General features: G+C 36.3%; 2 protein-coding genes across 4 annotated transcripts; both read left to right on the top strand.

The window, feature by feature from the left end:
* Nucleotides 1-10,273: 10,273 nt before the first annotated feature.
* Nucleotides 10,274-17,550, top strand: LOC109182732. Of its 2 annotated transcripts, none has more exons than XM_019332900.1 (9): nucleotides 10,274-10,546; nucleotides 11,346-14,099; nucleotides 14,249-14,341; nucleotides 14,655-14,807; nucleotides 14,902-15,065; nucleotides 15,151-15,298; nucleotides 15,798-15,920; nucleotides 16,014-16,101; nucleotides 16,906-17,550. In XM_019332900.1, exons 1-9 carry the CDS (start codon nucleotides 10,472-10,474, stop codon nucleotides 17,106-17,108), a joined length of 3,801 nt encoding a protein of 1,266 aa, XP_019188445.1. In that variant the 5' UTR covers nucleotides 10,274-10,471; the 3' UTR covers nucleotides 17,109-17,550. The 2 variants fall into 2 exon arrangements, with proteins under 2 accessions (XP_019188445.1, XP_019188443.1); XM_019332898.1 differs by having other exon boundaries at nucleotides 10,449-10,546; nucleotides 10,746-14,099.
* A 5,173-nt stretch (nucleotides 17,551-22,723) lies between these two features.
* LOC109182735 (heterogeneous nuclear ribonucleoprotein R-like) lies at nucleotides 22,724-25,883 on the top strand. Of its 2 annotated transcripts, XM_019332903.1 has the most exons (9): nucleotides 22,724-22,809; nucleotides 22,851-23,043; nucleotides 24,104-24,184; nucleotides 24,319-24,407; nucleotides 24,512-24,586; nucleotides 24,950-25,050; nucleotides 25,119-25,265; nucleotides 25,357-25,416; nucleotides 25,560-25,883. In XM_019332903.1, the coding sequence occupies exons 2-9, from the start codon at nucleotides 22,921-22,923 to the stop codon at nucleotides 25,673-25,675; spliced, it is 792 nt and encodes a 263-aa protein (XP_019188448.1). In that variant the 5' UTR covers nucleotides 22,724-22,809; nucleotides 22,851-22,920; the 3' UTR covers nucleotides 25,676-25,883. The 2 variants fall into 2 exon arrangements, with proteins under 2 accessions (XP_019188448.1, XP_019188449.1); XM_019332904.1 differs by having other exon boundaries at nucleotides 22,725-23,043; nucleotides 24,950-25,044; nucleotides 25,122-25,265.
* The last annotated feature ends 1,742 nt before the right edge of the window (nucleotides 25,884-27,625 follow it).

Raw genomic sequence — 27,625 nt, 5'->3', positions numbered from 1 at the left:
ATCAATAATAACTCCTGGTGCTCATTTGATAAATATTATAATAATTACTATGAGCAACTTGAGCAAGCAAGAGGAAAAAAAAACACTACAAAATCGTTGGGAGATATTAAGTCATGTTGTTTCAAAGCTTGCAAGTTGTTATACACAAATTTTACATTGGAGGGATACTGGTTTAAATAAAGCTGATTAAAAAAAAAACAGAACATTGGAATTATATCATGAGACTAAGAATGAAAATTTCACCTTTCTACATGCTTGGGAAGTGCTAAAGAATGAAGAGAAATGTCATAACCAAGAAGGGAGGATTATCGATATTAACTTAGCTAAAGATAGGGGTTCGAAGCAAACTAAAAATACCAAGTCAGATAAACACACATCATCGTTATCTAATACGGAGTACTTGATTGTTCGCAAGTATGTGAAGATCCTGGTACAAGAGTTTCTATCCCTCGTCACATGGGAAGAGATGTCTCTAAGAGGAAAGCGAAAAAGAAACAGGCACCAACACGATGAACAAAATTTAAAAGTTTGGATGAGCACATGAAAAAATAATATTGGAGTTGGAGAAGGTGAATGTTATGAAACAATGCATGAAGCAAATAGAAAATATAAAATACATATAAAAATAAGTTAGTATTACACTTACAACACGTTTGGTTCACGGAATGAATTTTGAGGTAATAGGAATGCTATTCCATAAGGAATAAAATAGGCAATGAATAGAATAGGCAAGAAATAGAATAGGAATTGTATTCTATTATTTGGTTAGCGGAAGGAATAGACTTTAGGATTATATTACAGTGTTTGGTTGATTTAAGGAATAGAAATGAAATATGTTTTAAAAGACATAAATACCCTTATAAAAATATGTGATGGTGGCGATGGTGGCTGTGGTGATGGCAGTGACGTTGGTGGCGGCGGTGGTGGCGATGGTGGTGGTGGTGGCGGCAGTTCTGGTGATGGTGGGCGGTGGCAGTGGTGCTGCTGGGGTAGTGGTGGTGGTGGCAACGACGACGGCTGTAGCGATGGTGGCGGTGGTGAAATAGGAAATTAATTTAATTGGGAGATAAAATATGAAATAGAAACTTTAGGCTATTCCTGAGAACTCCGGAATAGCCTAATACCAGGGGGGGTCCCAGGAATCTCTATTCCCCTTGCAAGAGGAATAAGTCATTCCCGGGAACAATGTTCCTAGGAATACAAGGGGTTACCAAACAGAGGAATAAGCCTATTACTGGAAATGTTATGCCATTCCAGACATATTCCGTGAACCAAACAACTCATTAATGCGATTAGATATATCAACTATGAATGAAACAAAACAAAACAAAAAATAAATAAAAATTGTACGAGAAATGTGAGAATTTTTAGATGATTAATTGTATGATGAATTTAATTTCTATGCAATTAAGTATTATTATGTTATATTTAAAATTATTTTGGAAAAAAAAATCAAACTTATCAAAAATAAAAATATATAAAATTGTTTAATTAAATTAAATATGAAAATACAAAATATAAATTTTAAGTGAAATAAATATTTTTATAATTACATAATAATAATAATAATAATAATAATAATAATAATAATAATAATAATAAAAAGTACATACTTGGTCCACATTTTGGGCACTTACAATTTTGATAACAAAAATATATATAAAAAAAATGAGTTGATACCAAAAATGGTACTCGATTATAGTGATTTTTCTTAATTTCGTCCTAAACGACTTTGGTGACCTAATGTAGTCACAGACTTTTGTGTTTTTGCTCAATGTAGTCCTCCGTTTGTTATTCCGTCAAATCGGTGTTAAATAGATGGACAATTCGATAATTTCAATATTGACCTCTCTTTACTCCACCTACGAAATCCATATTTCTTTTACGATTGGAGAGAGCTGTGAAATACCTAATACATATTTTTTCCTTCCGCCATTGAACAACCTTAAGGAAGGAAGAAACAAGGGATGAAGCTACGAGGCAACTAAGAAAAGTCTTCAACTGCTATGAGGAAATAAGCGAACGAATGGGGTTCTTCGTCTTTAATTGAATTGAGGCAACAATGACAATATGGTGAGTATATTTCATTTTCAAATTGTCATTGTGGTCAAGAAATGAAACTCAAAACTTCATGGGCGAATGATAACCTTGGAAGGAGATTTTGGGAATGCTCTAGCAACATAGTAAGAAATAATCATTGTCCAATATTTCTTCAAATTAAATATTATGCAATTTTTTTTACTGATTTGATTTGAAAAAAAAAAATTAATAGGGCCAAAAAGGTTGTGGTTTCGTGGAATGGTATGATAGTACCAAGTCTATTAAAGAATATCAATAGAAAGGAGGAAGAAATTAAGATGCTAAATGCAAGGATTCGAGAAGTTGCCAATCAAGGCGCCAAGTGTAATAGGCAATTTGTGTTGGCAGTGACATTAGTGTTGTGTGCTATGATGTATATTCAACTTGTAATAGGGGTGGGGAGTTTTGGAGAGAAAAAAAAAAAAAACAAGTTTTACTCAACTTAGATTGAATTAATGTAACTTGATTTGTAGGAATGAAAACTGTTGACCAAAAGCATTATGTAATTTGATTTGCAGTTTATATAATATGATTTGCAGTTGATAAAAATAGCAAAAGCACATTGCATTCTGGCCATATTGCATTACTTTGCATTGTGGCAGAATAGATCCTTAAATGCAATAATGCAGAATGGTAATACTGCAATAATGCAAGAGTCCTATGTAATAATGCAGTAGCATAATAGATCCTAAAAATAGCCCTATTAATGGATCCTTAAAATAGCAGTAGCAGAATGGTAATAATGCACTAATGAAATATCGCCAAATAGTAGTAGCAGAAGGGTAATAAGAAACCAAAAAAAAAAAAAAAAAAAAAAAAAAAAGATTCAACAACTTCACATTCATTGGTGCAAATTTACTAAACACAAAATAGCATATTGATCACTAATCTCCTTGTTTATCAAAACAACATAAAGAGCCCTATGTAATTGTAGCATAACAAAATAAGGGTCTCTTATACAAAATACAACTATTAAACTACTTAATCAATTTCCAATGGTTCATTCACATTTCGATGAAACTTATAGGTCAACTGGGTACTAGCTCTAATAAAATGTTTCTTCATTACAACACCAACTGGTTTATCCAATCCAGGAGCTTTAACTGCAGTGGTTTTCTTTCAAATGAAAGGAATCTTGGTTGCTTTAACTGGATCCTTCACCACCCATACTATCAACTACAAGAATTTGGACATATTATTTAGCTTCATCAAAGTCCATTTATGGCTGAGTGTTGACTACAATCACTTCTGCTTCTATCACTAGTTCATTGACTACTCCTATCACTGGTTTAGTCACAGTTACTCTCACTGGTTCATTCACTTCTTATCTCACTGGTTCACTCACAGCTTCAGGCACTTGAGGAGTTTTCTTTGTTCTAATCCTCTTCTTTGGATTGAGCTACATTGAAAAATAAATTGTAGTTACCAATAGTAATAGTAATAAACAATTAAATACATTTAGGAATTTATTGAGAACTTACCAATCTTTCTTTGATGGCAAGATCTGTTGGACACCTCCTTACATTTTGGCATGACTGCTTACATTTGGTATAATGCAACTTGATTTGACTCATTTGCAATGTTGTCAAATTTGTTGGTGCCTTACTTACTTCTCCAGTGTTTTTTTTTTTTTTTTTTTTTTTAATTTTCTTGGTCTACCAACTTTAGATGATGTGTACAATAGGGGTAGTGGTGGTTCTCTATCTGTAATTTGCCACTCATCTGGCCCAACCATAGATTTAATGGAACCTGCATAAGCTTTCATGTAACATTCTGTGGAGTACATTGGGTTAACAAAGTTGATGACTTGTAATTTCTTCAACCAAATTGCCCTAATAGCATGCTTGGAAGGAATTCCTATTAATTCCCATTTTCTACAACTACATGACATTTTCCTCAAATCAAGTTGTTGACCATCCTCCCACGTCCCTCTAACTTCAAACAATTCCTCATCACATTGAGTACATAAATAACCTGCAATTTTTTCATTAACTGCAATTTTCTCCAAAATTCTAGGACATATTGTAGACTTCCATTCATTAGCAGCTTTCTTTCTACAGGTGAACAACCTAGCCATTAAGTGATTTCTCAAAGCCTAAAGGCATGGTATAAGTGGCAGCTTCCTTGCATCCAAAATCATTGCATTAAAGCATTCACATATATTGTTGACTAATATATCACATTGTGCAGAATTTATAAAATGATACCTTGATCATTCACTTGGATTTCACAATGGCTGAAGGAGAAAATGTGTATTAGGGATTTCGCAGCTCTCTCAGGTCGTAAAATAAAGAGGGATTTCGCAGGTGGAGTAAAGAGTTGTCAATATTGAAATTACTGAATTGTCCATATATTTAACACTAATTTCGCGAAATAACAAACGGAGGACTACATTGAGTAAAAATACAAAAGTCTAGGACTACATTAGGCCACCAAATTCGTTTAGGACGAAATTGAGAAAAATCACTATAGTCGAAAACTATTTTGTGTATTAACTCTATAAAAAATGTAAGAGCATCTCCAACAATATGTGATTTTTGTCAAGTAAGAAGGATAACGGAAAAGAAAATTAGACGATTCTGACAAAAAAGTTAAAAGGAAAAAAAAAAAAAGGCCATTATACATGCTCACTGGGTGCACATGGTGTGCAACATTATTATTTTTTTGATGAGAAAATTTCAATTTTGGTCATACGACTATAGGGGTCTTGTTAATTTGCATACCTAACTTTCAAAAGTATCAATTTAGCACCTTGAGTATGTAATTTTTCTCAATTTTGGTCATTCCAACCAATTTACCGGTCAAATTCGACCGGAAAAATTAATAGGCACAAAAGTGGGGGGCAATTTAGTCTTTTCCAGATCGGCTCCTTATTGACCGGACCGTGTTCTTGAACCGGTTCACCAAATCGACTCCACTTCCTCCATTGGTAGTAGACCTGCGTATTGTTCTAGTTAATCTCCTAATTTGTTTCACAACCCTAAAGCGAACAACAGAGACGAACGAAGGTGAAGCCGAACGAAGGTGAAGACGAAGGAAGTTGAACACAACGACGAATGGCTATGTCGTCTTCTGGCAATGGAATGGGTAATGCGTCCAATACTCTCGAAGCAAGTAAGATTTACTTAGTCTTGTAAAAATTACTCTGAAATTGGAGCCTTTCGCACTATTCTGTTTTTCAGAGTATTTCTTGTGTGTATGTGAGTAGAGTATAGTGTAAAGTAGCAATGGTGATATTCTCTCTGACTGGGCTTTATATATGTTGAGAATATGACATGTGGGGACCATTTTAGTTGTATATTTGTGTTAGATTAAGGACATATTCTGAGAAAGTTGCTTGGGGGGGACCACTGTGTTTATCTTTTTCTTGAAATGTCATGTGCATATATTGAAGTTTGTAGTTTAGTAATACTGACATATGTTTTTGCTTTATGTTTTACTGTTTTGGTGCTTTCCAGAAGATAAACTTGGCCTCTTTGAAATTGCTCTATTTCACAATGGAATTATAAATAGGCAAGGTGAAGTGAAGTATTTGGGGGGTGATGTAGAATTATATGAACGTGTGGATGCTAAGGAAGTCTGTATACAGTTCTTCAAGGATAAGATAAAAGCTCTAGGGTATTCTGAAATAGGAGCCAACATTTATGATTTTACAACTGAAAGCTTGAATTTACTTCAAACTGACTTTGATGTTGCAAACTGTCTAATTAATTCACACAAAGAGGGGAAAATATTAGAGATATGGGTGGAAATAGTGGATGCTACTGATTTTATTGAAACAGAAATAGATTTCTTTGAATCTGAGGGTGAATGGGACAGTGACTTTGAGCTTGAGGTTGAGTGTTTGAACAAAGATGAGAAGTGTGGTGATGGTGGTACTGATGAAGAAGATGGTAAGGGTGAGAAGGCTGTGTTTGAATCTGAGAGAAATAGGAATAGGAAAATGAACAGAAACATAAAGATTGAAAGTGATGTTGAAGATGGTAATGGTGTCATGGTTGAGCTGGAGCCTGACAGGAACAGGAATATAAACATAAAGATTGAAAGTGATGTTGAATATGGTAATGGTGTCATGGTTGACCTAGAGCCTGACAGAAACAGAAACACAACTGATTTTGATGAGATCAACTTCTCTGATGATGCCTCATTAGTGAATTCTGACAGTGATGAAGATAATAAGTGGACTATTTTTAGACCTGCCACTGACATGCAAGATCCACAGTTTACATTAGGCATGACTTTTGCATCTAAGCAACAATTCAGAGAAGCAATTAGAAACTATGGTTTAAAAAATGGGAAAGATATTAGAACTCTTAGAAATGATAAGCAGAGGGTTATAGTTGAGTGTTCACAACATGGTTGTCCTTGGAGAATAGGACTGAGGAAAGTACAGAACTCTTTGTCTTGGAGGATTCTAAACATGGTGGATGTGCATGAAGGTTGTTGTTGGGTTTGGGAGAACTCTTTAGTCAAGGCAAGTGTTGTTGCAAAGAGGTGGTGTAAGGAATTAAAAGACCATCCTGAATGGATGATGAAAAAATTCAGGGATAAGGTGAGCAGTGAAGAGGGTTTCTATCTTAGTAATCAACAAGCCTATAGGGCAATTTGGAAGGCTAAGAAACAAAGACTAGGTGATGATGAAGACAACTTCAAGAAGATTTGGAACTACCATGATGAAATCATAAGGACAAACCCACACACCACTTGTATTGTCAATGACAGAGATTTGGCTGATGGATCTGGGCAGAAGAGATTTTTAAGGATGTATATGTGCTGGGATGCTAGCAAACAAGGCTTTAAGCATTGTAGACCCCTCATAGGAGTGGATGGATGTCACTTGAGATGTTCTACAGGTGGGATGTTACTTACTGCTGTCTCTGTGGATGCTAATGACTGCATCTTTCCCCTTGCATATGCTATTGTAGAAGGTGAGAACAAGGAGTCTTGGAGTTGGTTTCTAAGACTACTCAATGATGATTTGCAGATTTTAGACCACTGTGAGAAGGATTTCTGTTTTATAAGTGATAAACAAAAGGGCTTAATTCCAGCTTTTGTGGCAGTCTTACCTGGAGTAGAGCACAGATTTTGTGTGAGGCACCTACATTCTAATATGAAAGTGGCAGGGTTTCAAGGCAGAGCATTGAAGGATAGTCTGTGGGCTTGTGCTAGGGCAACAACTAAGACTTCATTCAGTACTACTTTAAGCAAATTTAGGGAATTAGATGAAGAAGCATATCAATGGTTAGGTGATAAGGATCCTAAGGAATGGTCTAGATCCCACTTCTCAACAGTTAGCCATTCAGACATGTTGGTGAACAATATTTGTGAGTCATGGAATTCAGCTTTACTTGGGGCAAGGGAGAAGCCTATTATTGACTGTCTTGAAACAATCAGAAAAATGTTAATGGCCAAATTCTTCGAACAAAGACAAAAGGCAGCTGGGTGGAACTCAGTTATTTGTCCAAAAATTGTTGGAAAAATGAAGCAAATTGAGAAGCAAGCTGCTAGATATTTGGCTACCCAGTGTGATTTTTTAAGTTTGAAGTCCAACATCTGTATGGAGACCAACAAGAGGTGGACTTGGAGAACAAAAAATGCTCTTGTAGGAAGTGGGATCTCACTGGCCTTCCATGCAAGCATGCTGTGTGTGCTATTTGGAAAAAGAATGGCAATGGAGCAGTTTATGACTTTGTACATCCATGTTACTCAAAGGAGACTTATCTGAAAATATACAAGGCCTCAATTAACCCTATGGCTGGTCCAGATGAGTGGCCAATCAGTGCCCAATCTCCTCTACTGCCCCCTATCTATTCTGCCAAGGTTGGGAGGCCTAAGAAGCTAAGGAAGAAATCTGCGGGTGAGGATGAGCCTGAGAGGCCAAAGTTGAGTGGGGATGGAGTATATGTCTCAAGAAAGCATATACAATTGCACTGCTCCCTTTGTAAGCAAGCTGGACACAATTCAAGGAGATGTCCATCTAATCCAAAGTAAAAGGTAATTTTTTGTTTACAGTATTTTAATATATGCATGGTTTGTAACTAACAGTATTGTATTGTTTTATGAAGCCAAAGAAGAAGGTGATTTATTCCACTAAACAAATCCCCATCCACATCACTAAGCAGCAGGGAGTGAGTCAAGAGGTTGGGCAGCAGGAGCATGGAGTGAGTCAGCAGCATGGACTTCATGAAGAGGTTGGGCAGCAGCAGCACCATGGAATCAGTCAAGAGGTTGAAGCTCCTGTGCATCAACAGGTTGAAGCTCCTGTGCATCAAGAGGTTGAAGCTCCTGTGCATCATGGAGGCAATGAAGGTCTTGGGGAGCAGCCTACAGTGAGCAAAAAGAAGATCACAAAGAAAAGGAAATCCAACCGTAAGAAACCATATTATACGAGGAGCAAGACAACGATGAAGTCCAAATTTTTTGGAAACATTGATGAGCCAATCAACTTAGACTAGACTGACTTATGTACTACTTTTGTTTTTTGATCACTGAACATAAGCCTTAACTGATGTACTACTTTTGATTACTTTTTGATATTTTTGGATCAGTGATTATAAACCTTAACTGTTCTTGGAATTATTGGAAGTTTGAAGGCAAGAACAATGTGAACATTGTGTTGGTATAATGGAAGTGTGTTTTACTTATAATGGCAGTGTGCTTTAGTTATTTAATGGCAGTGTGCTTTTGTGAATTAGGGCAGTGTGCTTTGGTTATTTAGGCAGTGTGCTTTACTTAAAGTAATGGCAGTGGGGCAGTGTGTCTTGTAAAGGAATGGTTGGTTAATCAATGACAATTCAAATGGCAATAGGATCACTTGTTTACATTAGCAAAAAGATAAGTTCATTACATTACCAATAGGATCACTAACTTACATTGACAAAAGGATGGTACTCATCCACATTGACAAAATGATCACTTCATCTCTTGATTACATTACATTACTGACAACAAAAGCTACAACTACTACAACCAATATTACTACCAATTTGTTCAACCACTTCAACACTTTTCCATCCTCCATCGTCTGACCTTTAAGCTTAGTATTTAGTGTTCTGATTTCTTCATCTTGTCTATTTACGCGTTTTAGCAATCCCGGTATGATTCGCTTCGAACGATAGCAAATTGGAGGATCATACCAATCCACAAATCCACACCCCACCTGACTCTGTATTCACACAAAAAGGAAAAAAAAAAAAAACGAAACTTTACCAAAAAAATAACAAACTGGGATGGTACTGCTTGCAAATTAACCATTAATGAACATACTTGGGAAAATTAACGAACACCATTAACGAATTCGCAAAATCTTGGGAAAGAAAATTTTCTCTTAACCAAAACTAATAATTCTTACTTACCATACTACCACGGCACTGCCAAAATCTCCGACCTGGATTCTCATTTGTCCATGAAGTTCGAATCTTTAATTGATGACCACATCTACAATGGTGAATTGGGAACTTCTCTCCAAATTCATTGTACTCAGTACTCGAAGAAGAAGAAGAAGAACTGTAGAAATTACTCATACTCAAAATGGAGATGGGAATGGCACTGCAAACGGTTCGTTCCCCTCTACTTTCGTTCTTCTCTCCACCCTTCTGTCTGCTCTTGGCCGCGCAAAATTAGGGCTTATAGTAGAACAAAACGCAGGTCTAATAGTCAGGGAGGAAGTCGATTTGGTGAACCGGTTCAAGAACACGGTCCGGTCAATAAGGAGCCGATCTGGAAAAGACTAAATTGCCCCCCACTTTTGTGCCTATTAATTTTTCCGGTCGAATTTGACCGGTAAATTGGTCGAAATGACCAAAATTGAGAAAAATTACATACTCAAGGTGCTAAATTGATACTTTTGAAAGTTAGGTGTGCAAATTAACAAGACCCCTATAGTCGTATGACTAAAATTGAAATTTTCTCTTTTTTTGATCGATTTTCGTAAAGCCTACAAAAAACTTCTTGTAATTTTTTTTTTTTCCTCTTTTCTCTCCTCTCTTCCTTCCAACTAAACTTCTTTCTCCCCCAACTATATATAAAAGTTTCCAAAAACTATTGATAATGATGCTCTAAATTCTCAAATCTCACAAGTTGGCAACTTGGCATATGTGAAATTTTAAGAAAACAAAAACAAAAAAAGTTAGGATTACAAGTCTTCCCATTTCATGCGAGTGTTCAGCCTAAGTAAAAAAATTTGAAAAAGTCGTAAATCACTCGTAAAAACTACATATACGAAAAGGTGGAGTCTGCAAAAAGCGTGGGGTTGGGGGTCGATGCAGCCTAATTCTCGGCAATGTCACTCTCCGACGCCCAAGATACCCAGAAATTCAAACTGTAGGCTTAAATCACCCTCTGCATTTCTCCCTCTCGCTTCGATCCATCATCCACAAAACCCTATTTCCAAATGAAATTCCAAATCCCAGATGTTTCAATATCTCAATTTTCAAATCCAAGCTCAGCGATCAGCTTCACCCTACAAGTAAGCTCACTCACATGCAATCGTGTGTTACTTTTAGTCTTTTTAATTCTTAAAATTGAATTTTTCTTTAAAGGGTTTCATCATTCATAGTTGTGGACATCCTCTGTTTATCTGATCTGCTTGATTTTGTTTATCTTTTTTACTCAGTTTTTCCTTATTCTTTGATTACGGGTCTGATGTTGAGCTATTCTGATTTCAGATTGGCCGATCGGTTCACTACAGGCCCCATTTTGTGAATTCTACACAAGATTGTTTTTCTGTGTGTATATGTTGTTAAGAGATTTGTGTATCAAAGGGAGTGTTGATTGCTCATTCTTTCTTCTCCATACGTCTATACTTTTCTTGTGATGAATAATACGTATATAAGCTGAATTTAGGAATAGAGGGAAAAGGACTGCATTAAACAATATTTTGATTTTTGGTAACAAGGAGCTGTTATTTACTGGAAATTTTGCATCTATATATTTGATGAGTGCCAATTGTTGGTGTGATATAGTTTGTGGTTTCAGCTGGTGTAAGAAGAAGCTGGTATTAAGTACCATTTTCAAATAGACAGTCACTGGGGTTTTTTACTGTTGGTGTTTAGCTTGCAAAGTTGGGGGAGCGTGCAGGGTTAGGGTGTTGAGATATCATTCCAATGCAGATAAATAGGTCTAATGATTTAGCTGTAGCCATGAGTGGTGGGGCAACTCCTCCTTCTGGTCAATGGATCCAACAAGAATCATTGCAACCTGTTAGCCTGAGTGATGCTTTATATCTTAACAATAATGTAAATAATAATAATAATATATGTGCACAGATGGGCAAGGTGTTTCCTACAGAATTCCTTCAGGATTTTTCCTCTTCATGTGTAGTTCCTCCTGCTGTGATTGGGGTTTCTCAGAAACTTGATGAGAGTGTTAAACCTCATAGTAACCAGAACAAGCATATGGGCTCTGAGGAGCTCGGAAGAGTTCTTGGGCTCACACAAATGGACTCCGAATGTGGTTCTGGCACATCTGAATATCTTTCTGCAAGAGGATCTATGACTGAGCTTGATAATGCACTTTGTGTGAAGAATCAGCATGGGTATCAGAAAAGTGATGGTTCTTGTGAGCATGCGCCTTGGAAAGCTAATCCTGAGTTATGCTATGATCAAGCTACTAAAATGCAATTTACCCCCAAAATAGCTATGTCAGAACCAGGTGCTCCAACCTTGACAGAATCTGAATCCTTCCAGTCATTGCAATGTATGGGATTAGGATCTTCTGACTCTTCTCAAACAGGAAAAGTTAAGTTTCTCTGCAGTTTTGGTGGTAAAATATTACACAGGCCAAGTGATGGGAAACTTAGATATGTTGGTGGAGAGACACGTATCATTTCCATGAGAAAGAATCTTTCACTGGAAGAACTTATGAAGAAAACTTTTGCAATATGTAAACGGCCTCACACAATAAAGTACCAGCTTCCAGGGGAAGATCTTGATGCCCTTATATCAGTGTCTTCAGATGAGGATCTTTTGAATATGATAGAGGAATATCACGGGCTTGAGAAGCTTGATGGTTCTCAAAGACTCCGTGTGTTTTTGATTCCCTTGGCTGAATCTGAAAACTCATGTACCATAGATGCCAGCACTATCCAACAGAGTGACCCTGACTATCAGTATGTTGTTGCCATCAATGGTATCACTGAGGCTGATCATATACCACATAAAAACTGTATTGAGAAGCATTTAGGTGAAGCAAGCCATTTGGTTCCTAATATTAATCATTTGAGCATTCAGAATGAATCTTCTCCTGTCATGCAGCCTGGAGAACTAAATGATGGCCTTGAGCCAAATATTGCATGGTTGATGAGTGAAGCTCCAAGTAAAGTTAGGTTCCCTAATCAATCTACACCCTTTGTTCCTATGCTTGTTCAACAGGGGCATGAAAAGAGTGAAACTATAAAGTCTCACAATGGTAAATTGTCACATGGTACTGTTGAAGGTTTGACATTATTTGACAGCAATCAAGTACTATCTGAAAACTCTGACAATGGTAGTGCTGCTTGTATTTCTGGTCCCCAAGTAGCAGTAAATTTTATGGCTTTGCAGAATACTTCTGGAAAAGTTGGTACTCTCCTGCCAAGTGAACAGAGTGAATATCTTATGCTCCATCACAATCCCAGCAGGGAGTTTGTTGTTTCCTCTTTTGAACATTATAATGGCAATTTTGAAAGATCAGGTCCCAGGGAGATGGTGTTTTCTTCTGCAAAACTTGATGTGCCAGTGCATATACCAGGATCCAATGATTCTATTGGTTCTTATAATGGGCTTGTGCATTGCTTTTCTGATTCCAAGCTTCAGGAACATGGGAATAGATCTGCTTACAGCTCTCAAGAATTAATAAGTCCTCCTTTAAACTTATCAAGCGCTCAATTATCTTCACAAGTAGTATCTGCTGCTCTGCTAGAAAAGCCTGTTTTACTGCCGGAAAATGCTGACTTTGCAAATTCTCAGCTTCATTTCAGGGTGCAGAATGCGGAGTCCACTGTCCCCAATGGTGCAGTGGATTTACTAAAGTATCCTTTTGTCTCAGAGCCATTTGCCCAAGGTGAATTTGTCCAAAGACATGTCAGCGATGCTGATCTCAGGTGCATCTCAGAAAAAGAAGATTTGAAGAAGTGTCCTTCAGTGTTGGACATTCATGGGGAGGAAAATCATTCAAACTCTGTAATGATAAATGGGCCTGACGTCAATGGCCTTAATGGAAAAGTTTCTCAGAGTACATCATTTGCAATCCCTGTTGATCCTACTAAAAACTTTTTGAAGATCAGTTCTGATCTAGTGACTAGTATTGGAGGTGAGAAACCAGCATATGAAACGCTGATCCCCAAGTCCAATTTTCCTGAATCTACATCGATAGATTTGGAACCTTTAATTTGTAGAATGAACAAGCAACCCCAAAATAATCAATTGGAGGAACTCTTAACTGAAATGGAGAAGGATGAACCTGATTCAAAAACAGTCAACTTGGGAATTGCAAGGACTACTCAAAGTTCTGGCATGCTCCTTTCTGGTGCAGATGGCCTAATCGATCTACTTTCTGAGTTGCCTAATGGTCCAGTTGCTCATGATTGCCCAATGCAACCACTTGTTGCATGCACAAATGACAAGGATTTTGGAGAGACATTGCTTATAAGTTGTGGGGACGTGCATCCACCTTCAATCATTGATGATAGAAACCTGAGCATGACCTTACATAGCTCTGCTTTGTTGAAGAATCATGTGGATGCAATTGCTAATGGGAGAGAAGTTTCACTCCTAGATGATGAATATGCCAATTTCACTGGTTATGCTGAAAAGTCTACCCCCCTTAACAAGTGTCCTAATGAAAATGATAAGATATTGGATGGTTTGCTTTATACATGCTTCAATGGATGTCCGAATTCCTTGGCCAATGACAAAGATTATGTATCACCAATTGGTGAATATTCTCCTGCAAGTGTCCATGGTGTAAGCGCAGTAGGTGATCAAGTCTTGTCACCTGGTGCAATAGATGGGGATGCATTTGCTCATGACATGGGATTTGGGGTGATATATTGTTCTTACATTGACGATTTGATTTTATTTTGGTCTGAAACTAAGTTTCAGAAAAAAGATTACACATTAAAATACAGAGTTTCTAAAATTTCTTATCTGCATGTGTCTATAAGTTTATGTTGCTGGCTTGCTTGTAACAGGATGGCATCCAGAATGATGGAGATGGAGATAAGGGCGACTTGATTACAGATGCAATGATTGCTGAATTTGAAGCAGATTTATTTGGCTTGCAGGTAACATGCATACACATTAACAACAACAACAACAATAATTACTGTTTCAATGTATGTGTGGTTTTAAATTTATTTCTGTCTTTCTGATCATTGGTGAGGCAATAACTACTCATCACAACAACAACAATAATGAGGGAATAAAAAAGGAGCAGTCAATTTTTTTTCAGCTAGATACTAGAGTCTTATTCCTTATTTAGTGCTTCCTATTACATGATTTAAACTTAAGCAACAATTATACACTGGGATGTGCATGCTTTTACTGCGTAATATTATTGTTAACATGGAAAATTGATATTTTAAATTGACATTGCAGATTATAAAAAATGCTGACCTTGAAGAATTGCGGGAGTTAGGAGCTGGTACATATGGAACTGTTTACCATGGAAAATGGAGAGGAACAGATGTTGCTATCAAACGACTTAAGAAAGCATGTTTTTCTGGGAGATCATCTGAGGAAAAACGTTTGGTGGGTGATGTCTTACAGTCCTTCACTCTCTCTGTGCTTCATGCTTTTGTGGACTAATCATTATTCGAATTTGAATTATTTCTTCCTTTAACAGATTAAAGACTTCTGGAGAGAAGCTCAGATCCTTTCAAATCTTCATCATCCAAATGTGGTTGCATTTTATGGAGTAGTACCAGATGGGGCTGGGGGAACATTAGCAACTGTGACTGAGTTCATGGCAAATGGGTCACTCAGGAGTGTCCTACATAAAAAGGATAGGTATATAAGCTTCCATCTTTTCCATATTCCTTCTCATAACAATCTTGTTCAGATTTAAATTGAAGCTTGGAAATTTTAATTTCAGATCACTTGATTGGCGTAAGAAACTTCTAATTGCCATGGATGCAGCTTTTGGTATGGAGTATTTGCACTTGAAGAACATAGTCCATTTTGATCTGAAATGTGACAACTTATTAGTTAACCTAAGGGATCCACAACGACCCATATGCAAGGTATTTTTTATCCTTCTAGTGTTGTTTTAAATAGTCTGCTGATTTTAGGCCCTTCTAGGAAGAAATTCAGAGAGGAATCTGAGGACTTCATACTAGTTTCGTTGCCAACGTTGTAATGAATTCTGGACCATTATGTTTACTAAATTAAGATAAGCACATCCTTTGTGGTTTTCCCAACAGTTACAACATTGATTATGTGGACTCTCCACTTTTTCATTGGATAAAGTTCATTTATGGTGACTCCAAAATGTTGAAATCCAACGTGGACCTTTAGCAGGGAAGTTGAGATAATCAAGTTGGCCAGATTAATGATTTCCCTTATTTTCTTGTGCATGAGAAAGAATTTTCACCAAGTTGGCCAGTTAAGACGTGCATTGGTAATTTGGTCTAGGAACCATCAGTCATTCATAATGTTATTCAGTTTCCAACTTTCCATCCATCAATCTTAATAAAGAAACTGCCTTTCCTAATTTCTGATGCTTAAGAAATACATTTGCAGGTTGGTGACTTTGGACTATCCAGAATCAAGCGCAACACTCTAGTATCTGGTGGTGTGCGAGGAACTCTTCCATGGATGGCACCAGAACTTTTAAATGGTAACACTAACAAGGTGTCTGAAAAGGTTAGACTTATTACTCCATTTCCATCTATTATGTAGGATATTAGGTTTCTTAAGGATGTCAAAGTAATTTTAGTTATATGGCACTTTTGCCAGGTAGATGTCTTCTCTTTTGGCATAACAATGTGGGAAATCTTGACTGGGGAAGAACCATATGCAAAAATGCATTGTGGGACAATCATTGGTAAGTTTATCTGATTAAGCCATAATGACATGTTAATGATTCTGTTTTAGAACCTCAATTATTATTGGCATGTGAATAAGAAATATATTATTACATGCTTTAGCAGACCTTTGTTTGATATTCAAATCATACCAGCAATTAATTTTTGGCACTAATTCCACTAGAACAATAACTTACTTGGACTGAATTTTTTAATGCATTCAACTAAATAGTTTAATTTTGTGGTACAAACTCCGTTGTTTCTTTGCAACCTGATTTTGTAGAGTGTTTCTTTGGCGTAGAGTAATGATTATACTTGATAATAACTGTGCTCTTTAGCTAATGATCAAACTGCTCATGCAACTAGATTCTACTTAGTCATATGATTAAATGATAATAATGTTTGTCCTTAGGTTCTGAATATCCATGCAGTACTCTAAACTATTTAAATTCTCTCTACTTTTCAATAAAATTTTAGGACTTAATTAGCTTCTTTGCTTGTGAGCATTTCCCTTCTTTTTCTCTTAGCCTTAGCCTCACAACCAATGTTATAGAAGGCGCTAGGCGCTAGTCGGGTGACCGGGGGTGCCTAGTGCCTAGGCAGCCGATTAATAATAATAAGAAAACCAGCACACCAAAAAAAAAAAAAAAAAAAAAAAAAAAAAACACGGCCAAGTTGGCCGACTCGGGCACCTAATGTCCACCTAAGGGTAAAATCCCCTTTGGCCTAGGCCGATTTTTGCAACAATGCTCACAACAAAAAAGGGAAAGGAAACACAATTCTAATTGCTCTGCCTCCTTTTCTCTGGTTTGTAATGGTTGTAGGCGGAATTCTAAAGAACACCCTTCGACCTCCCATTCCAGAAAGGTGTGATCCCGAGTGGAGGAAGCTAATGGAACAGTGTTGGCATGCCGACCCTGAATCACGACCATCCTTCACTGAGATCACAGATAGGCTAAGGTCTATGTCTGCAGCTCTTGAGACTATGAGAAATGGCAATTTAGTAAAACAGATGAAGTCTGCCTGACATTGCTGTGTGATTCAAATGATCGAATGCATGTATCTGCTAACATCGGGTAAAATGGTAGTCGGTGGAATGCACTTCAAAAGCTGCTATGATAGGTGGAAGGGAAGTTTGCAGCACAAGTAAAATATTTATATATAGTCTTTCTGTAAATAGTGTTCTCTCAGATATAATTATTAGCTTCTTTGGCTTTTTTGTTTTGGCTTCATTTTTTCATTCTTTAGAAAATAGAAAAATGAACCCCTTTTTTTCATGGTCATGGTGCAAGGAACAAAGGAGCCTTTTGCTTATCTGTTTGGGTCAGGATGAGCAGTCTTGGACGATAGGTGGATGGTATATATGTATGTTTATGTGTATATTGACGGATTTTCATTTTCTTCTGCCAAGGACACTTGGATTATCCTAAAATTGTTGCTAATAGTAAAAGTTTTTGGTGAATGCTTTATTTTGTAATGCCTTATCATTATAGTTACAATGATGGTCGTTTCCTCGACTGCTCCCATTACACATTCCGTTCCGGTGGCAGCAAAACAATCATACTCGTATTGATCCCAAGATTGCCAATGGTTTAGTGGACAGTATTTGAGATAAGAGATCAAAGTTTCAAATTCGGTAGCAGTTTTTCAATGGTTTAGTTTTAATAGGCAGTATTTGAAATAAGAGACCAAGGTTCGAAACTCGGCAGCGGTAGTGTGGGGATTATGTCCAAGAATGGACAGATCCTTTATGTGCACCGACATTTGGTCAATGGTCATGTCGACCATGCACTATCAGGTTCGAGCGTGGAGGCTTTTAAAGTTGCGGATTCAACCTTTTTTGGAGAATATTGCCCGTGCATATACTTTAGCATTGCAGTTTTTGTGTTTGTTGCAAACAGTTTCACACTTAAATTTATACTCAGAAGTAACTTGTAAAATATGATAGGTGCGTGATCCCATTGAACCGAACCGGGTAAATAATATTGTGCACCAGGGTGCACAATGCATTGTGCATCCTGACCAAAACGACGTCGTTTTGTATCTTTTTTTTTTTTTAGAAATTTCGTGTCCCGTTTTCTGTTTTTGCCATTAACTTCTAAAAAAAATTCATGTTTCGAATGTACATAAACTCATAATAGAATACACATAAACTCATAACATAATGAGTAAATACCCAAAATGGTCCCTCGACTATAGCTAAATTCACAAATTGGTCCTCGACTTTCAATTTCAACCAATTAAGTCCTTAACTTTGTAATTTTGACACGATTTGGTCCTCCATCTATTTGACCGTTTGTTGACCGTGATCGACGATCTCCAGAAGAACCTTCAGCTCTCATTGGAGCACGTGGAGGCCTCCAGGATGACGTTGCACTGGTTCGGAAACACGTCGTCTTCTTCGCTCTGGTACGAACTCAACTGCATTGAATCCAAAGGGAGGACGAAGAAAGGCGATCAGATTTGGTAGATTGCTTTCGGCAGTGGATTCAAATGTAACAGTGCGGTCTGGAAATGCAACTAGAACCTTAAAAAACTGACGATAGACCATGAAATTACATATATATCCTCAAAAATCACAGTCAACAAACGGTCAAATATACAGATGACCAAATTGTGTTAAAATTACAAAGTTAAGGACTTAATTGGTTGAAATTGAAAGTCGAGGACCAATTTGTGAATTTAGCTATAGTCGAGGGACCATTTTGGTATTTACTCTAACATAATAAACATAATCTAACATAATACATAATACACAAACGCATAACATAATACACATAAACTCTTAACAGAATACACATAAACTCTTAACATAATACTTATAAACTCTTAACATAGTACACATAAACTCTTAACATAAAAAATGACGTCGTTTTGGACAAGGCGAACAACGCATTGTGTGCCTTGGTGCACGATATAACGAATGACCGAACCGATGCTATAACTGTAATGCATTGTTTAGGTAGGCCAAATTATAATGGACCAACCAAAGCCAATGCAATCGGGTCAGCAAATTATATCGTGCACCGCGGTGCATAATCGATTATGCACCGCACATCGAAACGACATCGTTTTATTTAATGAAAAGAAACGCCATCTGTTTCGCTCCGTTTTGCGCCATTCCGCAAAAAGTAACTGTGTTATTTAGTTTCATTTTGTATATATTGTAGTTTCATTTTGATATAACTATAGTTTCATTTCAATATAACTACAATTTCATTTCATATTATAACACCCAAATATGTGAAAATGTTATTTAATTTTATTTTATATACACCATAGTTTCATTAAAACACAAATACATGATCATTTTGATATAACTACAGCTTCATTGCATAATATACACTCAAATATGTGAAATGTTATTCAGTTTCATTTTATATACACTATAGTTTAATTTCAACACAGCTACAGTTTCATTTCAATTCAATTGCAGTTTCAGTTGATAATATAAAAATAATACGTGAGACAATGTCAGTTTAGATCCATTGTAAATTCATTTCAACACAACTACAGTTTCACTTCAATTCAATTACAGTTTCAGTTGATAATATATAAAATAATACGTGAGGCAGTGTCGGTTTAGATACACTGTACTGTCAATTGATAATTAATACACCAAATATGCATGCTCCGTTAACTATAACGGCGCGCCGTTTCTTTACTTAAAGAAACGACACCGTTTTGACCGCGGCCAACGATATAACGATTGAATCGGGTTCCGCCAGTTTACATACTAAATGTTCACAATTTGAATTGTGAAAATTTAATATGTAAATTGTTAACATTTAGTACGTAAAATTATGAACATTCAGTATGTAAATAATGAACATTATATTCAGTACGTATATTGTATATTTTTAAACATTGGTCCACCTTGCAAGGTGGACCTAGGTCCATAGAATAATTTGCCAATCGGGCTTTGAATAAAGCCTAAAACTACGGCATTTCAAAGGGCAAATTTTTTAGTGAACCATAAATACAAGGTACATTTTTAATATACTAAAAGTACATTACTTTTGTATTGAATATATATTATTTGATAGTATATAAAATAATGTACTTTCAGTACTCAAATAATATACTTTTTCATGAATATAAGATTCATTTTAAGAGTTAATTATTTGTGTACTGAATGCACATTATTTGATAGTGATGGAGAAATAGGACCCCGGTGCCCATTTTATTGGATAAGTCTTGTTGGGCAAGGAAAATCTTGGCCCAAGAGAGGGTGGTAAAGGAAAGATGTTGGCCCAAATCTTATCAGGCTGGGATGACATGGAGGCAGGCAGGCAAGCAAGCACGGAGGCCAAGGAAGGAGGCGTGCAAGGCAGGTGAAGAGGTAGTGCAAGGGGAGAGAAAGCGGTGCAAGGCGAAGGAGGGGGCGGGCTAGCTAATGCGCTGGTTGCCCAAGGCCAAGGCGCCCCTCGCACCTCGGCAGCGCACCCGGCCGCCCAGGGTGGCGGCTGGTCGTGTCGCCACCTAGGCAGCCTGCCTAGGCGCGCGTTCGCGCGGCCTGCTTTGGTGCACGGGTGCAGGGGCGCGCGCTGACATGCCCTGTCTTGGTGCGCGAGCGCGGAGGCGTGCGCAGGTCCCGCAGGTCTCTCCGTGTTCCTTGGGCACGTGGCGCCTGGCAAGTGGAGGGGGAGTTGTGGCGGCTGCACAATAGGACTACGTGGGACGCGTGTCTGGTGGGAGTTGACGCTACCTAGATGTTGTACACGTGGAGGCCGCTATTTTGGGCGGGTGTTTTTGGGCTTTGTACTTATTTCTATTGGGCCTCATGTCCCGATAATAAAAGTATTATTTTCTTGTCCCGTGCTATACTGTTATACCCGGTTTATGTGGACCTGGTTCCGATAAAATCATAAAATAGTGTATAGAATAATGTACTTTTCAGTACTAAAATAATGTACTTTTCATTAATACAATGTATATTTTTAATATACTAAAAATATATTATTTGTGTATTGAATGTACATTATTTAATAGTATACAAAATAATGTACTTTTAGTATTCAAATAATGTACACCATGGTTCATAGAATAATGATTGATTTCAATGGGGTAAATCATACAATGGACAAAGGTTCACCTATAAATTGAAAACACATAATATGCATTTAATATATTATGCATTTGCAATTAACATATTATATATCTGTAATTAATAAATTACGGAGTATGTCTTTAATTTATTTACAAACAAGTTAATACCTAATTTAGTCATTGACTATAGTGGTTTTCCTCAATTTAGTCCTAAATGACTTTTTGTACTTAATTAGGTCATTGACTTCGATGGTTTTACCCAATTGAGTCCTCGATTATTAGAATCAATGACTAAATCGATAAAAACCACTATAGTTGATGACTAATTTGGGTAAAACCACTATAGTCAGAAATTAACTTGGGTAAAACTACTAAAGTTAAGGACAAAAATACTAAATTGAGTATTAATAGATGTGAAATTACCAAGTTATCTTAACAGATGACTCAATTCGATAAAATCATTAAAATCGAGGGTCTAATTAAGTACAAAAAGATATTTAGGATTAAATTAAAGAAAATCACTATAGGCGAAAATTAAATTAAGTATTAACTTATTTACAAAGACATAATTTATTATATGTTAATTGAAAGTACACCTAATTTTTCCTTAAAAAAAAAAAAAAGAATAAAAAAGGGAAAGAAAGTACACCTAATTTTTTAACTTGATCTATGGTGTAACAAGTGTCAAATGGGATCCGTATGAAGTATGGACTGTGATTGCTAATTTCTTTTGTTCTTCTCAAAAGGTTGAATTCCCGACTCTAACTTTCTAAGGGTCCTTAATTTCTCGATTTGACAGAGTATCTAGGAAGATGTAAATCATGATAAATTAACCAGGACTATATGGTCTAATGGTATCCGGGTTGGACTTCCATTTGGAAGATTATGAGTTCAAGCCTCAGTGGAGGCGTTATTGGTTCTTTGTGTTTCAGTAGGTTGAGAAAGTATATGAACAGATACTACAATGTAATAGAGCCAGTAACTTTCAAAAAAAACTGACTGGCGCTGATGAGACTAGATCCCTAGTCATTCTTTCCAAATTTCACCTCTATGACCAGGGCAATTTATATCATGCACCAGGGCGAGCATTGCATTGTGCGCCCTGATACAAAATGACGTCATTACAGTTTTTTTTTTTTTTTTTTTTTTAAATTTCGCTACCTTGTGTTGGCGGTTAATTTTCTTTAAAAAAAGTCTCATGTTCAAGAATGTACATAATTTTATACTAGAATACATATAATTGTATACATGAATGTACTATGTACATAATTGTATAACAAAATACACATATTTTTTTTTAAAGATAAAACACATAATCTAACATAATACATAATATCCATAAACTTTTAACATAATATACATAAACTCTTAACATAATACACATAAATTTTATGTTTCAGATGTACATAATTGTATAAAAAAGTACATAATTGTATAAAAAAATATACATAATTATATAAACAAATACACATAATTACATTAACTCATTACCTAACTTATCTAAACGACATCGTTTTGGAGGCGCGGAACACCCATTGCTTTGTGTACTGTGCTGCAGCGTATAACGATTGCTATGACTAGTTGAGCTTGTGAACAGCTGGCCGGTTGTCATGGGTTTAGCCTTCTTTTCCCTCTCTCCCTCACTCCACTCTGCAGTTGAGATATTATAGGGTTTAAAGGTCTTACCAAAAAAAAAGAGAAAAGATTGTAGGGTTTAAAGGTTTTGCTCTCTCTCTCTTCTCTCTTCTCTCTCAGCTACTCCACTCTGTGGTTGAGAACTCGGAGCTTCCATGGATAGATACCAGAAGGTCGAGAAACCGAAACCAGAATCGGCCATAAACGAGAACGAGATCCGAATCACTACTCAGGGCTTGGTCCGAAACTACATTAACTATGCTACCACTCTTCTTCAGGTATTTGCTCAAATTTTTCCTTCTTCCAGGGACTTCTTCCGTACTTTAACTGATTTTGGTGTGGTTTAGTGTTATAGTAGTAATGATGGAGGGCGCACATTTTTGCATGCTGTGTTTGGGATTTATAATGATGAATGCTTAGTTTTCTGTTCGTTATTTTTTGTACTTTTTTAATATTATTTTTGCAGTTTTAGTGAGTATTCGTGCTAAAAATTTGCAATGTCATTTGCTGGTTTGTTCATTTCCAAGTGTTTTGGTTGGTCTGTCTGCATTTGTGCATCATTTTCTGGAATTCAGTTCTGTAGTTTGTAATTATAATTGCTTGTTTGCACATATGGATTGATAATAGGAAGGAGTGAGTGCTACTGAAGTGTACACTGTATTTTAGTGTGGTTGTTTAACCTCAGTTGTCTAGAGTTCTTTCAGACTGCAGGTGATATCTCTTTAATTTTAATTACATTTTTTCCATTAATTGAATTTAATTTGTTAGTTTATATTTGTGCATGTTTCTTCCCTCTCTTCCTAGATGACAGGCATTTGTAGTTTGTTGGATGCTACTACAGTACATGATCTATGTTTAATTTGAATACATTTGTATTCTTTATTACAAGGTTTTACATGCTTTGAATTCTTTTAAATTATAAATAAGCTATTAATTGCTTATTATTGTTATGAATTGCACCTGAGAATGCCTATGCCGTCTCAGAATGGTTTGTATGTGTCCATGTGTCATTTTTTCCCATCTTTCGATGTTATGCTTTCTTCAAAATTTATGGTTTATTGCATTTCAATAATTTGCTCTACTAGATTTTTCTCAAACTTTAGGTTTCATGTTTTGTTTGGTGCTTAAGATAGTTGGTAACTATTACTCAGTAGAATATATTTGCAATAACATTTGATTCCATAAACATCTGATTATAATAAACTGCTTGAATGACATGCCAACCTGTTGCACTTAAGTTATTGGTTTTAGGGTATTGATGAAATGATCGTTTATTGATTGACATAGAATCTGGCAAGAGTATCTTATGTAGAGTTTGACATTAATTTTATTGTTTAGGAGAGACGTGGGAAAGATATCCTCTTGAAAGCAATGGGTCAGGCAATCAGCAAGACTGTAGCTATCACAGAAATTATCAAGGTTTATTTCTTTACTTTGAGATTTTTTCTCTCTACCCATCAGTCCTACTTGTTTCTTTCTTTGTTTTGATTTATAGTAGTAGTGTAGTACACTACTACACTTGGAGGTTAATCTATGTTCTTATTGAGTTACAGAGAAGATTTCCTGGACTGCACCAAGATACTTCCATTAGCTCTGTAAGCATAACAGATGTTTGGGAACCCATTGAAGAGGGGCTACAGATGTAAGTTTGACCAAGGTTTACTGTCATTCACTTGTTTTTGAGTTGAAACATGTCTATTAGAGAAGTTCTGATTCTTGAATAATTTTGTATGATGTCTGCTTTAGAGTGGAACAGACTCGCCACGTTTCCATGATTTCAATCACCTTATCAACAAAAGAGCTGAACAAGAACTCCCCTGGGTGAGTTTCTCCTGATTGACATGGACCAGAGTGATGAGTGATAGGGAGTACAACTAGATGTTGACATGTATCATGTTTCCACTTGTGTCGACACTTAATTGGAGCTATATTTCATAATTCCAAGCTGCTTGTTCTGGTATTCAATTTATATGCTGTTTCTCGATGAAAGCTTAATCTATTTTTCTAAATTTTCTATTTTTGCCTAGTGCTGATTGTTTTCTTGTTTTAAAGTTTCTTAGCAATAGTTTTGTTGTTTACAAGATTTTTAATTTAATTTTACATTTTGGCATGCAGACTGCTGTATTTCTTCTGTATGTTGTCTGACTATCTTTTCTGTGTCCTTGACTGAATTTATTCCATTAGGTATCAAGCTCCGTCTCATGTTGAGGAAGGGAAACGGTATAATAACTATCAGTCACAACAACCACCTAGACAGTTACGCCCAATCTATGGCGGAGGTAATGGGCCAGTTGGGATTGTGAACTAATCAAACGTTTGCTGATTGTGTCATTAAAATATAATTTGTCCTTGTTAGATTCTTATGGTCGAGGCAGAGGACAGGGTTGGAACAGAGGTGGATATGGAAACTATCAGGGCAACTACCGTGGAAACTATCAGGGCAACAACCGTGAAAGCTATCAAGAGAACTATCAGTGGAATTATCAGGGAAATTATCAAGGTGTTTGATTTAGTTTGCATGATTATATGTTAATTATTGATGCATGATGTACATCTATGAACCTTATTGTATTCCCCAACCTATCCTGCAGAAAATGTTGGGTACTCAAACTGGGGTCGAGGTGGTGGTCATGGTGGTTGGGGATATCATGGTTAGTATACAGTACTATAATTGCTAGATTATCTCACATAAGTTGTGCTCTCATTGTTAGCCTTTTAGCTATTGGAAATAATTTTTTTTTTACCGATGGCATTCATTATCAGTAAATAGCGATATACTGTTGTGTTTGAATAGGTTCTGGATATGGAGGAGGTGGAGGTGGAAGGGCTTATGGTCGTGGTGGCAGTCGTGGAGGCAGTCGTGGAAGGATAGGCAACCGAGGTCCAAGAGGTGGTGGCAACCAGGCATAGCCTGGGATTGGCTTCTTTGCTTAACCTCAAAACTCAAAAGGTGGGTTGCCTTTGCTTTAGCTAGTTGTGTCTAAAAAGCATGAAAATTGGGGGTCTTGTTCCTACTTAGCGGCTGTTAGAGATTTTCGTTAGCAAAATGCGTGTTTCAGAATATTTCTCGTTATGAAATCCTAATGCAAAGTAGCCCAGTTACCGACTTCGTCGTTTAGTGCACTCAGGTTCAATACGTACGTGTGTGTGTATACAGTGTATATATATATATATATATATATATAGAATCCTATCATATGAGAACTACTCTCCAGATGAGGACTTGTAGACAAATTTAAACCATGGATCTGTAAGATCTAATGGATGAGAAATTAAGTAAAAAAAAATGAGCAGAATTATTTTCATAAATATTACGAAGTTTTGTTTATTTGCAACTGTTATATTTATCTAATAATAATAATTGTTATGGTAATTAATTACATAGATATCAGTATAATTGACTAATAATTATTATGTTAATTAAGCTAATATTTACATGGATATTACTATATTAGTTCTTAGTTACTATATTAGTATAATTACAATTAAACTTGGGTCGTTGGATTGATTTTTATAATAATTACAATTAATTCATTTAGATATGCCTATGGTAATTAAGCTAAATAAGGGTTGTTGGATTTATTTTTATAATAATAAAATTAAATTATTTTCCCTTTTTTCCATATTTATTTTAGTAATAATAATATAATTACATAAACCATTTTACATATTGATTTTTTCAAGATAATTGCAAACAAACGACTTATATATTATTTAATTAATTGAGTGAAATTTTTGCACTAATTTTATAATCAAATAAATGTATACTTTCAAATATTAGAATTGTTTATAATTTTATCTTTAATTTTATTATCTAAATATAAAAAAAAAATTATTCATGCATTGCACAAGTAATTTACTAGTTTATTAAATAATAACGGAGTTATAACGATATAAAAATGATTATGTCAAACAAAAATACAATAGGGGTAGTTTTGTTCAATAATAATGCATTGTACAACATTTTTTTTTTTTTCAAATAAAGCAGCTAATTTAAAAACTAGTATGAAGGCCCCGGGGTGATTTTAGATCATTATCTGATAGTGTAAGAATGGATTCTGGACTTTGATCCTCTAAGCAACAAAATAGAGAAGCTTCTTGTATGTGTACGATTCCCGAACTTACCATTGAGTATTTTGAAGAGAATTTTTTTGATGAAGATCGGAAGGAGAATCGGCCGACCAATCAAAGTTGATTCCACCACTAGTCTTGTATCGAAGGCCAAATTTGCGCTTCTATGTGTTGAGGTTGACATCACAAAACCATTACTATCAAAATTCAAATTGCGCTGAAAGATTCGTACGATAAAATACGAAGGACTACACTTGGTGTGCTTCAAGTGTGGACGCTACGGCTATCGCCAAGAACAATGTGGCCAGAACCAGTATGTTCATAATGCCGCAGAAGGATCCTCAAGTGCTAATCAAACAGTGAAGGAAGCAGGTAACGAGCAGTTGTTTATGCCACCGCTAATGACGAAAGAAAGACCAGAGAAACCAGAACCTATAGAACGATTCGACTCCTGGATGTTTATAACCCGCAAAGAAAAAAAACCAGATAGACAACCGAACCAACAAGGAAGTTTTAATGGTCCCATGGGGAGACCTAAACCACATGATTTATCCCGAAAAAGTTCTGGCACACCATATGCTTTTAACTCGCGATTTGCAGTCCTCGATCAGCTAGAGATAGAACATCCAAGTTGGTTTACCAGCACAGCTACCAGGCCCTAGCAGCCCACCATAGACACATGCTAATAGAGGAAAGACTATATTCAGCCCCCAGATGGAAGAAGTTACTAATGGCAAGGATGAAGGCTTTTGGGTTCAACTAGAAGCCTTTCCTCCACTCTTGCGAGGA

The sequence above is a fragment of the Ipomoea nil genome, unplaced genomic scaffold (genome assembly GCF_001879475.1).
Source record: "Ipomoea nil cultivar Tokyo-kokei standard unplaced genomic scaffold, Asagao_1.1 scaffold1074, whole genome shotgun sequence".
Taxonomy (NCBI): Eukaryota; Viridiplantae; Streptophyta; class Magnoliopsida; order Solanales; family Convolvulaceae; genus Ipomoea; species Ipomoea nil.
Note: the sequence above shows the minus strand (reverse complement) of the source record. Positions and strands in the feature narration are given on the sequence as shown.